The sequence below is a fragment of the Nomascus leucogenys genome, chromosome 2 (genome assembly GCF_006542625.1).
Source record: "Nomascus leucogenys isolate Asia chromosome 2, Asia_NLE_v1, whole genome shotgun sequence".
Taxonomy (NCBI): Eukaryota; Metazoa; Chordata; class Mammalia; order Primates; family Hylobatidae; genus Nomascus; species Nomascus leucogenys.
In genome coordinates this window covers 44,406,038-44,421,908 of record NC_044382.1, presented here as the reverse complement: position 1 = coordinate 44,421,908, position 15,871 = coordinate 44,406,038, and the positions used below count along the sequence as shown (strand labels likewise).

Below are 15,871 nucleotides of genomic sequence, written 5' to 3'. Positions count from 1 at the left end.
TGCCTGCCTCCGCCTCGCAAAGTGCTGGGATTACAGGCATGAGCCACCACGCCCGGCCAAGTATAGTAATTTTTTCATTGGGTGGCAGGCTTATAACACTTACATGATTGTTAGAATTTTTTAAATTTCCTTTAAAGAAGTTAGAATTTGTTTTGACAAGCCATTGAGTTACTTGCAAATCACCTTGGTCCCTAAGAGTCTTTTTTTTTTTTTTTTTTTTTTTTGAGACAGAGTCTCACTCTGTTGCCCAGGCTGGAGTGCAGTGGCGCAATCTCAGCTCACTGAAACCTCTGCCTCCCAGATTCAAACAATTCTCCTGCCTCAGCCTCTCAAGTAGCTGGGACTACAGGCACGTGCCACCAAGCCCAGCTAATTTTTGTATTTTTAGTAGAGACTGGGTTTCACCATGTTGGCCAGGCTGGTGTTGAACTCCTGACCTCGTGATCCCCCTGCCTTGGCCTCCCAAAGTGCTGGGATTACAGGCATGAGCCACCATGCCCAGCCAAGAGTCTTGTTTTTAAGCTGTGTAAGAGCATATCTAAAAGGCCTTTTATTGTAAGATAGTTTAGCCCTACTACAAAGATATGATATGATGTCTCTACTAAATGCCCTGGCTGTTCAAAAATATCTCTACACATTAGATGGCAGAAACTTGAGTTGCTCCTAGCCCTGTGGGATCTCTGACAATTATTTTACTTATAGATCCCTGGGAGATATTCTTTGACTGGCCTTGTAAATTTCATCCTATATGTGGCTTATCAGTTTGAGTACTCCAAAAAACAAATACCAAGAAGAGGGTTCCAAGAGATTATAATGTTGTAAGGAAAAATGGGAAGGGAGCCGGGGAAGCTAGGAGAATCATACAATTGCAATGCAGGTCTGACCCTTTTGAAAGAGAAAAGAAAGGAAAGTTGAGTGGAAGACATTTAGACTGCACTGCAGTTCTAAGGAAGTTTGGAAATCTGATGGGGAATCCTCAAGCCAAAGTCTCCCATCAGAGGCATTCTGCATTTCTCAGGAATAGGCCTGCCTTCATATGCCTGAGAAAGTCATTAGCTGGGAGTTAACACATGGGAAGCATGGCCTTACTGCAAATGTGGAGATGGATTTCAGAGTGCAGCAGCTGGGCCCATTAGTCGATTATGCTCTTCATAGTTAGACACATTAGAGACCCATTTTTTAGGCCACCAAATATTCACCCCTTGCATCAAACAGATATACATCTCCTCAAAATTCAGAGGCAGCCTCCTCCATGATGCCTATTATCCTTTCTTCCTGGGGGGAAACTAAGAATAGAGAGAATAATGAGACAAACTACAGTCCTCATCACTGCAGTTGATCTAAGCCCTGCACCTGGTCTTCACCCTCTCCCTCCTCAAGTGATTCATTCTGAATTTCCTCACTCACAGCCATCATTTCAGCAGGTCTTGGTGCCTTACCTAGTGGTGTGATCCAAACCTCCATTTCTGGGAAATCTGAACGCTTAGTAATCATACCCTTTTCAGTCTCAGGTTGCCACATGTGTTCATTCACAGTTACAGTGGTTCAAGGCACTCAAATGGATAATGGGTTGGACACATTTGCCACCCTTCCCCCTTCATGTAACAGTAGTCCTACTTCCTCCTGCTGATCAAGGCCAATTACCCTTCCCAGTATGGTGACTTCTTTTCTTGCCTGCTAGACCTTGGACACAAAGAATTTAAAATGCCATTGTGGAAATTGTAACTTTACGTTAAATGGAACTCTTGCTGTGTGTGACCTCTAGCAAGATTATGCCCCTTTTCGAAACCAAGAACTCCAATTCTGTCAAAGCCCAGGGTTGCAGGGATGAGAAGTACAAAATCTCCCAGTTGGGACATGAATCCCCATTTTGGGAGTGATAATAAAAGGAGCCACTCCTGCTTCCATGCCCTGACTCCCAGACCCATGTGTTTTTCCCCCTGGGGATATAATATTCTAAAAAAGTCTCTGCATATATATCCTGCATCTGGAAGATTGGCAATATTTCCTCTGAGCTAGCACTTCATCTGTACTTACAAAGGCTGATCCAGTGTTCTACAAGGCTGGCTGCTTTAGGATGGTACATGTGATATTGCCAGTGAATCCCATGGTCATGAAACTACTCCACACCCTCTTCACTGTAAAGTGGTTGGATGCTATGTTGTGTGGAATTCCATGTCTATGAATTATTCTGTAAGCCCCAGAGAAGCTGAGAATCTTTAGGCAGGAAGTGTAAGACCATACTCAGAATAAGTATCTATACCTGGTGAAGATGAAAGTCTTTCTCTTTTGAGTTGAAAGAAGTCTGATATACTTGACTTGGCACCAACTAGCTGGTTGGTCTCTTCAGAGAACAGTGCTATGTCAGGGGTTCAACATTAGTCTCTGTTGCTGTAGTTTTCAGTGTCCAAATCTTCAACCTCATTTCACCAGGCCTTGGTGAATGATGTACCCTCTGGGTCCTCCCATGATTCTCTGGTTAGACTTCTGGTCTTACATTACACATCTATTCCAGCATGCCTACTTCCCTCAGCCTCTTTATCCTTTCCTGTGCCATTTGTAAGGGCAACTCAGGCCTTTCCATTTCCCTGAGTGTTAGCCACAGCATTTTCCAAGCTTCTAAAAGCCATCACAGCAGTGAATTTGCCTTATCCCCTATGGTCCTTGCAAGGGTGTTAAATCCCATGTCCTGAGATAGTACTCCTGAGTAAATGAATTCTTGCTTATCTATGCTTACATTCTAGTCCCCTTGATCAAACACCCTAAAAATCTAATTCCAAGGATACATCCCTGGCTCCTGCTAGTATGCTAGCTAATTCCTGCAATTCTTTTGATATAAGTCTCTTTTCTTCCCTTATCAGGCCCAGCATGTTTTCAACAAAGTTATGCTAGGATTTAGCCTAAGTTATTGACTTGGCAGCCAAAAGTTGGGGCAGCTACTGAGATGAGCACCTGCAGCATCACACAGCAAAATATAAGTGTTAGTTCTTACAAGGGAAAAATGAGCAAGCGCAGGGAGTGCAAGGGCTGCAGTGCCAGCATTCTTAGGGGCATTCGATGAGATGTCCCCATTCCATGTTTCAGGATCCCAGGTTATCCCCACTAGGTCCTGACCTTTGTATAATAGGGCTACTGGGCATTCAAATGTCTCATGGCTCTGAAGCTCTGCAACTCTAACAATTAGATCTTCATCCTACTGCTCACATGTCTGCTCTTCCACTGCAGTACATAAGGAGCTCTTTGTAAGATGATACCACGAAACCATCTGGCTTAGCCATTAACCGCTCAAGAGCTTTCAGTTTCTGATTATCCCACTGCAAGGCATCAATACAACTCAGCAGTAACCAATTCACCCATCTTTGGAGGTAATCTCCTTCCTCCTCCAAAATCTTTCTCTGCCTGCATCATCACACCTTACACAGAACTTCCCTCTACCACATCATTTTCCAGGTTGCCACCTGTGAAATCTTGAGTTGCTGAGCTCCGGTTTATGCTAGTGTCTATCCATGTCCCACGTACCAGTCAGAATGATGTTCTCTTTGCCTGCCAGGAGGTGAGTGAGCCAGTCCCAGATCCCATCTTGCTGCCTATTTTCTTGGACCACTCTTGGTACCACTTGTGTTAGCTCAAGTCCCCTGAGAAACAGATGGCAAGAGATTAGATATGCAAGAGATTTACTGGGAGAAATACCTGTGAGAAAACTGGGAAAGGAGCCAGGGGAATCTAGGAAAGGCATCAGACTGTAATGTATGTCTGACCTTTGTGAAGGAAAGAAATGTTGAGTGGAAGCAACTTACACTGCAGTGCAGTTCTAAGGAAGTTTGGCAATGCCAATGAAGAATCCTTAGGCCAAAATTTTGAGTTTCTCATCTTCCAAGAATGGGCCGTCCTCAGTATCCCTGTGCCTAGTCACTGACTGTAAGCAGCAGCCATGGGAAGATTCCTTAGTATGAACACGGTGATGAATTTCAAAATGCAGCAACAGGGACCATAGGTCAAAATTACATTCCCTGCAGTTGGAGGTCTGAGAGGTCTATTTTCATGGCTGCCACAATTGCACAGATTAGTATTCAACCAAAGACTGGAAGGTAACCCATGCAGACTTTTGAGCACCTTCTCTACATAGCTTTTCTCTTCTCTAGTACTCTGCCTTGCAAATTCTAGCCACCTTGGCCTCCCCAAGCTTCTATCCCTACTTCATCAACTCAGCAAAGCTGCCAGGCTCTCCTTGGGTTATGCCATCCTGTGCTGTGGTCCAGAAATTGCCTCTAAGAAAAAGCCTATGTGATCATAGTGCTCATCTCATTCATTTTCCATCTATAAGGGACTATGTTCCTGGGTTGGCTGTTGCCCAATGTCTAATGCATTGTTTCAGATACTTTTTTCCATTATCCTAGCTTTTACAAAGGAAGAGTAAGTATCATGCCAGTTGCTCCATCATGGACAGAAGTAAAAGCTCCTCCGTTTTCTGTGGTGTTTGTTTTAAATTTCATTATTTTTTACTTTTATCTTATTTATTTCTCTCTGGGTTTAATTTGCTGTTCTTTTACTCACTTCTTGAGATACAAGCTTGGATCACTGATATTAACCTTCCTTCTTTTCTAGCATATGCATTTTACACATTTCCATCCAACCACTGTTTTAACTATATCTCAGATGTTTTGATATGCCATATTTTCATTATTATTCAGTTTCACATACTTTCTAATTTCTACTGTGATCTTTTTTTGATTAATGGATTACTTAGAAGTGTACTGCTTAATTTCCATTTTCTAATTAGTTTTTATAATTCATTTCTACCTTAAGACTATTGTGATCAGAGAGTACATTCTGAGTGCTTCCAATCTTCTGAAACTTTGTTGAAGCTGGCTTTACTGTCAAATTTTATAAATTCACCTGTATGCTTAAAAACAATGTATATTCTAGCTGGGCATTGTGCCTCATGCCTGTAATCCCAGCACTTTGAGAGGCTGTAACAAGAGGATCACTTGAGGTGAGGAGTTCAAGACCAGCCTGGGCAACATAATAAGACCCTGTCTCTACAAAAAATTTTTAAAACAATAACTGGGCATTGGTGGTGTGTGCTTGTAGTCCTAACTACTTGGGAGGCTGAAGTGGAAGGATTGCTTGAGCCCAGGAATTCAAGGCTACAGTGAGGTATGATCATGCCATTGCACTCCAGTCTGGGCATCAAAGTAAGACCCTGTCTCTATAAAAAATATTTTAAGGCCGGGTGCAGTGGCTCATGCCTGTAATCCCAGCACTTTGGGAGGCCGAGGTGGGTGGATTACATGAGGTCAGGAGTTTGAGACCAGCCTGGCCAACATGGTGAAACCCTGTCTCTACTAAAAATACAAAAAATTATACAGGTATAATGGTGCATGCCTGTAATCCCAGCTACTCAGGAGACTGAGGCAGGAGAATCACTTGAACCTGGGAGGTGGAGGTTACAGTGAGCCGAGGTCACGCCATTGCACTCCAGCCTGGGCAGTAAGAATAAAACTCCATCTCAAAAAAAAATTTTTTTTAAATATATATTCTTATCCTCAGTGCAGTGTTCTATTACGTCAACAGAGTCAAGTTTATTGTGTTATTTTGATTTTTACGTCATTACTGATTTATCATGTGCTTGTTTTATCAACTATTGAAAGGTTGTGTTAAATCTACCTTATTAATGTTGATTTGTCTACATTCTCCTTTTAGTTCTGTCCATTTTTGCCTTATATATTTTGAAACTATGTTATTCAGTGCATATATATCTAGAATTGTTATATCTTCTTGTGAACTGGACTCTATCATTAGAAAATGTCCCTTTCTATCTCTAGTTATTCTTCTTGCCTTAAGAGCTATTCTCTCTGATAATAAAGAGCGACACCACTTGAGTGCAGTGGTGCGATCTCAGCTCACTGCAACCTCCGCCCCCTGGGTTCAAGTGATTCTCTTGCCTCAGCCTCTCAAATAGCTGGGATTACAGGCATGCGCCACCATACCCAGCTAATTTTTGTATTTTTAGTAGAGATGGGGTTTCACCATATTGGCCAGGTTGGTCTCCAACTCCCTATCTCAGGTGATCTCCCCACCTTGGCCTCTCAAGATGCTGGGATTACAGGGGTAAGTCATTGCACCCAGCTCCAGCTTTCTTTCAATTATCGTTTGCACACTATATTTTTTCCAGCTTTTACTTTGAGCATTTCAGTGTCTTATACTTAAGATATTTTTTATATGCAGCATATAGCTGGGTTTTTTTTAACTTTTCTTTTTAGATTGGAGTCTTACTATGTTGGCCAGGCTGGCCTTGACCCCTAGCCTCAAGCAATCCTCCTGCCTCAGCCTTCTGAGTAGCTGGAATTATAGGCACATGCCACCATACCCAGTTTATAGTTAGATAATTTTTAATCCAATCTGATAATATTCATCTTCTATTTGGAGTATTTACTCTAGTTGTTTTAATGTAATTACTAATACAGTTGGAATTATACTTACCATCTTTGACTTGAGTTTAACACAAATTACTATTTTGATATTTCCCTGATAATGCTAAAATCTTAGAACACTTTATCTCTATTTACCTTCTCCTTCTTGCTTTATTGGAGTCATGAGTTTTAATTCTACATATATTTTAAGCCCTCATATTACTATGATTGATCTTTACAGTCAATATTTATTTATATTTACTCACACATTTCCCCCTTTTGTTGTTCTTCATTCCCTTCAAATTTCCTGTTTCCATTTGGGACTATTTTCCTTCTGCCTTAAGAACTCTCTTCAGGCCAGGCACAATAGCTCACACCTGTAATCCCAGCACTTTGGAAAGCTGAGGTGGGAGGATCACTTGAGGTCAGGGGTTCGAGACCAGCCTGGTCAACATTGTGAAACCCCATCTGTAGCAAAAAAAAAAAAAAAAAAAAAAAAATTGCTGGGCGTGGTGGCAGGTGCCTGTAATTCCAGCTACTTGGGAGGCTGAGGCATGAGAATCACTTGAACCCAGGGGACGGAGGTTGCAGTGAGCTGAGATTGCGCCACTGTAGCCTGGGCAACAGAGCGTCTCAAAAACAAAACAAAACAAACAAAAAAAAACCCTCTGTTCAGCTTTTATCTTAAGGCAGATCTTCTGGCAATAAATTCTTTCTGCTTATATGTTTGCTTAGGGGGAGGTTGCAGTGAGCCGAGATCATGCCATTGCACTCCAGCCCAGGCAACAAGGGTAAAACTGTCTCAAAAAGAAGAAAAGTCTGTATTTTGCCCTCATTTTTGTCACAGAGTATACGATTCTAGCTTGGCAGCTATTTTCTTTCAGTACTTCAAAGGTGTCATTTCATTGTCTTCTGGATTTCATCATTTTTGTTGACATCAGCTCCTTTAAAGGAAACATGACTTCTTGCCTTTTAGATTTTCTTTTTATATTTGAATTAAGCAGTTTCATTATGATGTGCTTAGGTGGGGTTTTCTTTCCTTTTTTTTTTTTTTTTTTTTTTGAGAGGCTCACTCAGTCGCCCAGGCTAGAGTGCGGTGGTGCTGTTTCGGCTCACTGCAACTTCTGCCTCCCAGGTTCAAGCAATTCTCCCACCTCAGCCTCCCAAGTAGCTGGGATTACAGGTGCACGCCAGCACGCCCAGCTAATTTTTTGCATTTTTAGTAGAGATGGGGTCTCACCATCTTGGCCAGGCTGGTCTCACCTGGCCTCAAGTGATCTGCCCGCCTCGCCTCCCAAAGTGCTGGGGTTCTAGGTGTGAGCCACTGTGCCCAGCCTAGGTGGGGTTTTCTTTGTATTTTTCCTGCTTGGGGTTCACAGAGCTTCTTAAATACATAATTTTTTGTCTTTCATCAGTTTGGTAGTATTTTTGGACATTCTCTTCAAATATTTCTTCTGCCTTATTTATTTATTTATTTATTTATTTTTGAGATAGAGTCTTGCTCTGTCACCTAGGCTGGAGTGCAGTGGCACAATCTTGGCTCACTGCAACCTCCACCTCCCGAGTTCAAGCGATTCTTCTGCCTTAGCCTCCCAAGTAGCTGGGACTACAGACACGTGCCACCATGCCTGGCTAATTTTTGTATTTTTAGTAGAGATGGGGGTTTCACCATATTGGCCAGGCTGGTCTCGAACTCCTGACCTTGTGATCCACCCGCCTCAGCCTCCCAAAGTTCTGGGATCACAGGCATGAGCCACCGTGCCAGTGCTTCTGCCTTATTTTCTCTCTCCTCTTCTTATGGGAACCTAATTATACTTAGGTTAGATCTTTCCACTCTGTCTTGAAGGGGAAACAAACTATGTGTTGAGACTGTTCATGTCTCTGATGTTTCACTCTAGCTGTATGAAACTACTAGAAAGCTCTGTTAGTTTCTCTGTACTGTAGGGGCCCTCTTTCAGAGCTAAGTCTGAATTCTCAGTTTTTTTCTTGTTTCAAGAATCAGTCTATATTCCCCAGGGAAAAGCCACTGTAAACCATCAGCTCAACTCTCTGGAATTATCCCCTCAAATCACTATTGCATCATCAGCTCTCTGCCTTTAAACAGAAATTTCTTGCATTTCACCTGGCTTTAGTGATTCTCAGTGGATGTTTAGTTTTGTTGCAAACTATCATATCTAGAAGCATAAGTATCTTACGCCATATGTTTTGAGACTGCATTTTTATTATCATTTTCTATGTATTATTATATGGAAATTATCTAATTTCCATTATTATTTCTTCTTTGACACCTTCAGAAAGTATTTTTTAAAATTTAGTATATATGGGGCCGGGCGCAGTGGCTCACACCTGTAATCCCAGCACTTTGGGAGGCTGAGGTGGGTGCACCTGAGGTCAGGAGTTCGAGACCAGCCTCATCAACATGACTAACCCCTGTCTCTATTAAAAATACAAAAATTAGCCAGGCATCATGGTGCATGCCTGTTATCCCAGCTACTTGGGAGGCTGAAGCAGGAGAATCACTTGAACCCAGGAGGCAGAGGTTGCAGTGAGCCAAGATCATGCCACTGCACTCCAGCCTGGGCAACACAGCAAAACTCTGTCTCAAAAAAAAAAAATCATATAGATGGGTTTATATGGGTTATTTTTCATTTTGGGGCAAAATGTTTTCTTATATATCTATTAAATCAAACTTAAATATTGTGTTACTCAAATCCGTATCCATACTTTCTCTTTGTTTCCTTGTCAGTTACTGAAAGAGAAGTATTAAGAATATCATGCTATGATAATGAATTCTTCAAGTTCTCATGTTCACTAAATTTATGCTTTATATATTTTGGTGCAAAAACTTCTTGGCTTTTATGCCTTCTCAGTGAATTAAATAATCATATGGAGTGTCCCTCTTTATGTACAGTAAGTGTTTTGCTTTATAATTTGTTTTTCCTGATAATATAGAGCCACACTAACTTTTTTCCCTGAGTGTTTGCCTGTTATATCTTTTCTAACATATATTTTCACTATTTCTGTGTCCTAATGTATATATATATTTTTTGAGGTGGAGTCTCGCTCTGTCGCCCAGACTGGAGTACAGTGGTTCCACAGCTCACTGCAACCTCAGCCTCCCGGGTTCAAGAAATTCTTCTGCCTCCTCTTTTTGAGGAGTAGGTTTTTTTTCTAATTCACTCTTTACTTAGGGTAACACTTTTTACAGACTCGACTTCATGTGCAGTCTCCAACATAACTTCCAAACTTGCTTAGGCTCTAGGTTTATCTCCTTCCACCTCGGTGACCTGTTCAAACCAGTGCTCTAAACCACCAGTAACTTTGGGCCTTTGATGAGAGGTTTTACAATTGGAGTTTTTCAGGATATGCAGTATACATTTAATCAGATACCCACCACACTATTTCCAGAAATGAAAAAGTAGATTTGCTTTTTCTTCCTTCCTTTCTTTCTTTCTTTCTTTTTTTTTTTTTTGAGATGGAGTCTCACTCTGTCACCCAGGCTGGAGTACAGTGGCACGATCTCAGCTCACTGCAACCTCTGCCTCCTGGGTTCAGTATTACTGATCATTTTTAACATCATTCCTTAATTCTTCAATAAGTCTCCAAACTACCAAGGTCATTTTGAATTTAAATTATTTGTTCCATACATATTAAGGTACATAATCATATAAAGGCACTGGGGGTTGGGTGATAACGGTTTGACAACTCTAACTTCCAAGAACTAATAGTTTTGTTGATGACACACATAAATTAAGAGGTAACTAGCATCACAAAGCAGGATGTAAAACATAGTATAAACAATAGAATACAGGAACCTAGAAAAAAAGGAGATTGCCTTTCATAGGAAGAGTCCAGGTCATGCAAGGAAGACTACATAAGCTTAAACATGAAAAATTAATACAATTTGGGAGGATCAAAATTTGTTAGAGTAAGTCAAGTAGACCTGATGACTGAATGGCTATCAGATACATGGAAGCTGAAAAAATTAAGTTAATGCCAAGTTTCAAGCCAAGGAAAACCATAGTATTACTTTTAAAAACAAGAAAAGCTAAGAGAGAAAGATGGTTTGGGGAGAAACTAATACAGTTTAGATATGGTAAGTGTTTTAGTCTGTTTTCTCGCTGCTGATAAAGACATACCTGAGACTGGACAATTTACAAAATAAAGAGGTTTATTGGACTTACAGTTCCACATGCCTGGGGAGGCTTCACAAACATGGTGGAAGGCAAGGAACAGCAAGTCACATCTTATGTGGATGGCAGCATGCAAAGAGAGAGCTTGTGCAGGATAACTCCCCCTTGTAATAACCATCAGATCTCATGAGACTTACTATCACAAGAACAGCATGGGAAAAACCTGCCTCCAAGATTCAATTACCTCCCACCAAGTCCTTCCCACAACACGTGGGAATTCAAGATGAGATTTGTGTGGGTACAGAGCCAAACCGTATCATTCTGCCCCTGGCCCCTCCCAAATCTCATATCCTCACATTTCAAAATCAATCATGCCCTCCCAACAGTCCCCCAAAGTCTTAACTCATTTCAGCATTAACTCAAAAGTCCACAGTCCAAAGTCTTATCTGAGATAAGGCAAGTCCCTTCCACCTATGAGCCTGTAAAATCAAAAGCAAGTTACTTACTTCCTAGATACAATGCAGGTACAGGCATTGGATAAATACAGCCATTCCAAATGGGAGACATTGGCAAAAACAAAGGGGCTACAGGCCCCATGCAAATCCAAAATCCAGTGGGGCTGTCAATTATTAAAGCTCCAAAATGATCTCCTTTGACTTCATGTCTCACATCCAGGTCACACTAATGCAAGAGGTGGGTTCCCATGGTCATGGGAAGCTCCACCTCTATGGCTTTGCAGGGTACAGCCTCCCTCCTGGTTGCTTTTATGGACTGGCATTGAGTGTCTGCAGCTTTTCCAGGCACACAGTGCAAGCGGTCAGTGAATAGCAGGGGAACCAGCCCCGAATATTTCAACGTAGGTTCTTTCCTATTTTCCCTAAGTGTTGGCCTGTCTGAGAAATAGAGAAAGAGTACAAAAGAGAGAAATTTTACAGCTGGGCCTCCAGGGGTGACATCACCTATTGGTAGGTTCCGTGATGCCCCTTGAGCCACAAAACCAGCAAGCTTTTATTAGGGATTTCAAAAGGGGAGGGGGATACGAATAGGGAGTAAGTCACAAAGATCACATGCTTGAAAGGGCAATAAAAGATCACAAGGGCAGAGAGGCAGAGCAAGATTACAAGGCCAGGGTGAAATTAGAACTACTGATGAGGTTCCATGTCCTGCTGGGCACACATTATCATTGATAAACATCTTAACAGGAAACGGGGTTCAAGAGCAGACAACCAGTCTGACTAGAATTCGCCAGGCTGGAATTTCCTTATCCTAGCAAGCCTGAGGGCACTGCAGGAGACCAGGGAGTATTTCATCCCTTATCTTCAATCACATAAGACAGATACTCCCAGAGCAGCCATTTTAAAGACCTCCCCCTGGGAATGCATTCCTTTCCCAGGGTTATTCCTTGCTGGGAAAAGAATTCAGCGATATTTCTCCTATTCGCTTTCTGCAAGAAAAGAAATATGACTCTGTTCTGCCTGGCCCCATAGGCAGTCAGACCTTATGGTTATCTCCCTTGTTCCCTGAAAATCGCTGTTATCCTATTCTTTTTTAGGATGCCTAGATTTCATATCATTCAAACACACATTTTACAAAAAATTTGTGCAGTTAACGCAATCATCACAGGGTCCCAAGGCAACATATGTCCTCAGCTTACAAAGATGACGGGATTAAGAGATTAAAGACAGGCATAGGAAATTATAAGAGTATTGATTGGGGAAGTGATAAATGTCCATGAAATCTTCACAATTTATGTTCTTCTGCCATGGCTTCAGCCGGCCCCTCTGTTCAGGGCCCCTGACTTCCCGTAACAAGTGAGTCTACCATTCTGGGGTCTGGAGGACAGTGGCCCACTTCTCACAGCTCCACTAGGTGGTGCCCCAGTAGGGACTCTGTGTGGGGGCTCCAACCCCACATTTCCCTTTTGCACTACCCTAGCAGATGTTCTCCATGAGGGCCCCACCCCTGCAGCAAACTTCTTCCTGGACATCCAGGCATTTCCATACATCCTCTGAAATCTTGGCGGAGGTTCCCAAATCCCACTTCCTGACTTCTGTGCACTCACAGGCTCAACACTACAGGGAAGCTGCCAAGGCCTGGGGCTTGCTTCTCTGAAGCCACAGCCCAAGCTCTACATTGGCCCCTTTCAGCCATGGCTGGAGCAGCTGGGACACAGGGCACCAAGTCCCTAGGCTGCACACAGCATGGGGACCCTGGGCCTTTCCTCCTAGGCCTCTGGGTCTGTAATGGGAGGGGCTGCCACAAAGGTCTGTGACATGTCCTGGAGACATTTTCCCCATTGTCTTGGGGATTAACAGTCAGCTCCTCATTGCTTTTGCAAATTTCTGCAGCTGGCTTGAATTTCTCCTCAGAAAATGGGATTTTATTATCTATTGCATTGTCAGGCTGCAAAATTTCTGAACTTTTATGCTCTGCTTCCCTTATAAAACTGAATGCTTTTAACAGCATCCAAGTCACCTCTTGAATGCTTTGCTGCTTAGAAATTTCTTCCACCAGCCGGGTGTGGTGGCTCATGCCTGTAATCCCAGCACTTTGGGAGGCCGAGGCAGGTGGATCACGAGGTCAAGAGATCGAGACCATCCTGGCCAACATGGTGAAACCCTGTCTCCACTAAAAATACAAAAATTAGCTGGGTGTGGTGGCACACGCCTGTAGTCCCAGCTACTCAGGAGGCTGAGGCAGGAGAATCACTTGAACCCAGTAGGCACAGGTTGCAGTGAGCCAAGATCATGCCACTGCACTCCAGACTGGTTATAGAGTGAGACTGTCTCAAAAAAGAAAAGAAAACAACACCAACAAAAAGAAATTTCTTCCACCAGTTACTCTAAATCACCTCTCTCAAGTTCAAAGTTCCACAATCTCTAGTGCAGGGGCAAAATGCTGCCAGTCTCTTTGCTAAAACATAACAAGAGTCACCTTTGCTCCAGTTCCCAACAAGTTCCTCATCTCTATCTGAGACCACCTCAGCTTGGACTTTATTGTCCATATCATGATCAAGCTTCTGGTCAAAGCCATTCAACAAGTCTCTAGGAAGTTCCAAACTTTCCCACATTTTCCTGTCTTCTTGTGAGCTCTCCAAACTGTTCCAACTTCTGCCTGTTACCCAGTTCCAAAGTTGCTTCCACATTTCCATATCTTTTCAGCAATGCCCCACTCTACTGGTACCAATTCACTGTATTAGTCTGTCTTCATGCTGCTGATAAAGACATACCTGAGACTGGACAATTTACAAAAGAAAGAGGTTTATTGGACTTACAGTTCCACATGGCTGGGGAGGCTTCACAATCATGGTGGAAGGCAAGGAACAGCAAGTCATGTCTTACATGGATGGCAGCATGCAAAAAGAGAGAGAGCTTGTGCAGGAAAACTCCCCCTTATAATAACCATCAGATCTCATGAGACTTACTATTATGAGAACAGCACAGGAAAGACTTGCCCCCATGATTCAATTACCTCCCACCAGGTCCCTCCTACAACATGTGGGAATTCAAGATGAGATTTGTGTGGGGACACAGCCAAACCCTATCAGTAAGGCTGAAGAAACAGCAAAATGATAAAGTGGAAACATTTAGCAAACATATAGAGACTGTAGCTTCAGGTAAATGTCTGTGGAAGAACTACAAATTTTGGAGTAATACCCTCAGAGGTAGTAGCCAAGCTATAAAAGTAACTTACTTCTCTCAAGGAATAGGGAAGAGTGGAGGCCTTAAAAACTGCCAGGGAAACAGGTAGGAAGATAAATTATCAGTAGAACAGAAAAGCACTTAGAATTAAGAAAATGATGACATGTGACAAAAAAGATGGAGTGCTTTGAGAAGGAAAAGATGATTCATAGTGTGAAATGTGACACAAAGACCAGGAAAAATAAGGATTTTTAAAAAGTCACTGAATTTGACAATTAGGTGATAACTGGTGCCCATCAAAAGCAAGTTTTTATTACTCTGGTGAAAACAGAGCCCTGACTCAATTATTTAATGGATCAAATTTTAATTTTATTCTTCAAGGGGTGTTAAACAAAGGAGAGTGTTCCCTATCCTTGTGACTATATTCTGTGTTCCTTCTTCCAAAGGAAAGGTAATGAGTGCCACACAGCAGCAACCCACTGAGCAACCAGTTGTATCCCCTTTCACTTATGACAACTTCACGTGGTCAAAGGACTTAGAGTCAAGACTCCCAATCATCACATGGATGCTACCCAACAGATTTCAAGACCTGGACAATTGATTGCCAATTCAGCTGCCCCTGCCACTGCCATTGCCATAACCTACTTGTTTGCATGAATTTTGGTGGCCACGGAGACCCAAGTAGGAGCAATCGTATCAGCAGAGGCATATTTGTTGAAAGCCAGTGTAGCCCCTCACTTGCACAGGCTGCACCCAAAGCCATGGAAACAGCCCTTCCAATTTTGCCTTTGAAATTTTGTGTTTTCTCCTCAAAAAGCGCCCTCATTTAAAAGTAACAGCTTCCATAAAACCTGGATCTGCCTAAATTAACCAGTAACTCATCTTCTCAACACCTTACCACAGCTATGTTTGTAACTTTACTTTTTTTTTTTTTTTTTTTTTTTTTTGAGACAGCGTTTCACTCTTGTTGCCCAGGCTGGAGTGCAATGGTGCGATCTCGGCTCACCACAACCTCTGCCTCCCGGGTTCAAGTGATTCTCCTGCCTCAGCCTCCCGAGTAGCTGGGATTACAGGCATGTGCCACCACACCCGGCTAATTTTGTATTTTTAGTAGAGACAGGGTTTCTCTATGTTGGTCAGGGTGGTCTCGAACTCCTGACCTCAGGTGATCTGCCCGCCTCGGCCTCCCAAAGTGCTGGGATTACAGGCATGAGCCACTGAGCCTGGCCTGTAACTTTACTTTTAAAACTCCACTAACACACAAAAACTCTGAGAAAATCCAATGTAACCCCACATGATAAAAGTTGGAAAGTGTTGAGCTAAAACTTGCTTTTCTCAGGATGGAAAAGAATTACAGTACTAGTATCTCTCTTTTGACATGGTACAACTCTAACTGGGTCTCCAGAGATTAGTTTTCTTCCCAACTACAATAGCGGATACATTATACAGTTCTCTTTTAAAACTGTAAATGCCATGTTTTTTCTTGTATTTAATGAAACACTTTATGTATGCAGAACAGATAACTCATGCCAACTTTATGTCTAAATAAATGGTGACCAGTGCACAGATACCCTAGTAGTTTCACAGGCAGTATGCAACAAGAGTAGAGGACACTTTCAGACCTAATTTATTCCCAAAGGGAATTAAGTCAGGATAAACTCAGATAACTTGCACAACAAGACTT

At 42.3% G+C, this 15,871-nt stretch overlaps 1 protein-coding gene across 1 annotated transcript in view; it reads right to left on the bottom strand.

The window, feature by feature from the left end:
- Positions 1–13,458: 13,458 nt before the first annotated feature.
- The window catches only part of CDKL3 (cyclin dependent kinase like 3), an 83,805-nt gene continuing 81,392 nt past the window's right edge, over positions 13,459–15,871 (bottom strand). The window contains exon 8 of the mRNA XM_030829107.1: positions 13,459–13,775. Within this exon, the coding sequence (XP_030684967.1) occupies positions 13,734–13,775 (42 nt within the window). The 3' untranslated portion in view covers positions 13,459–13,733. The remainder of the gene's footprint in view (positions 13,776–15,871) is intronic.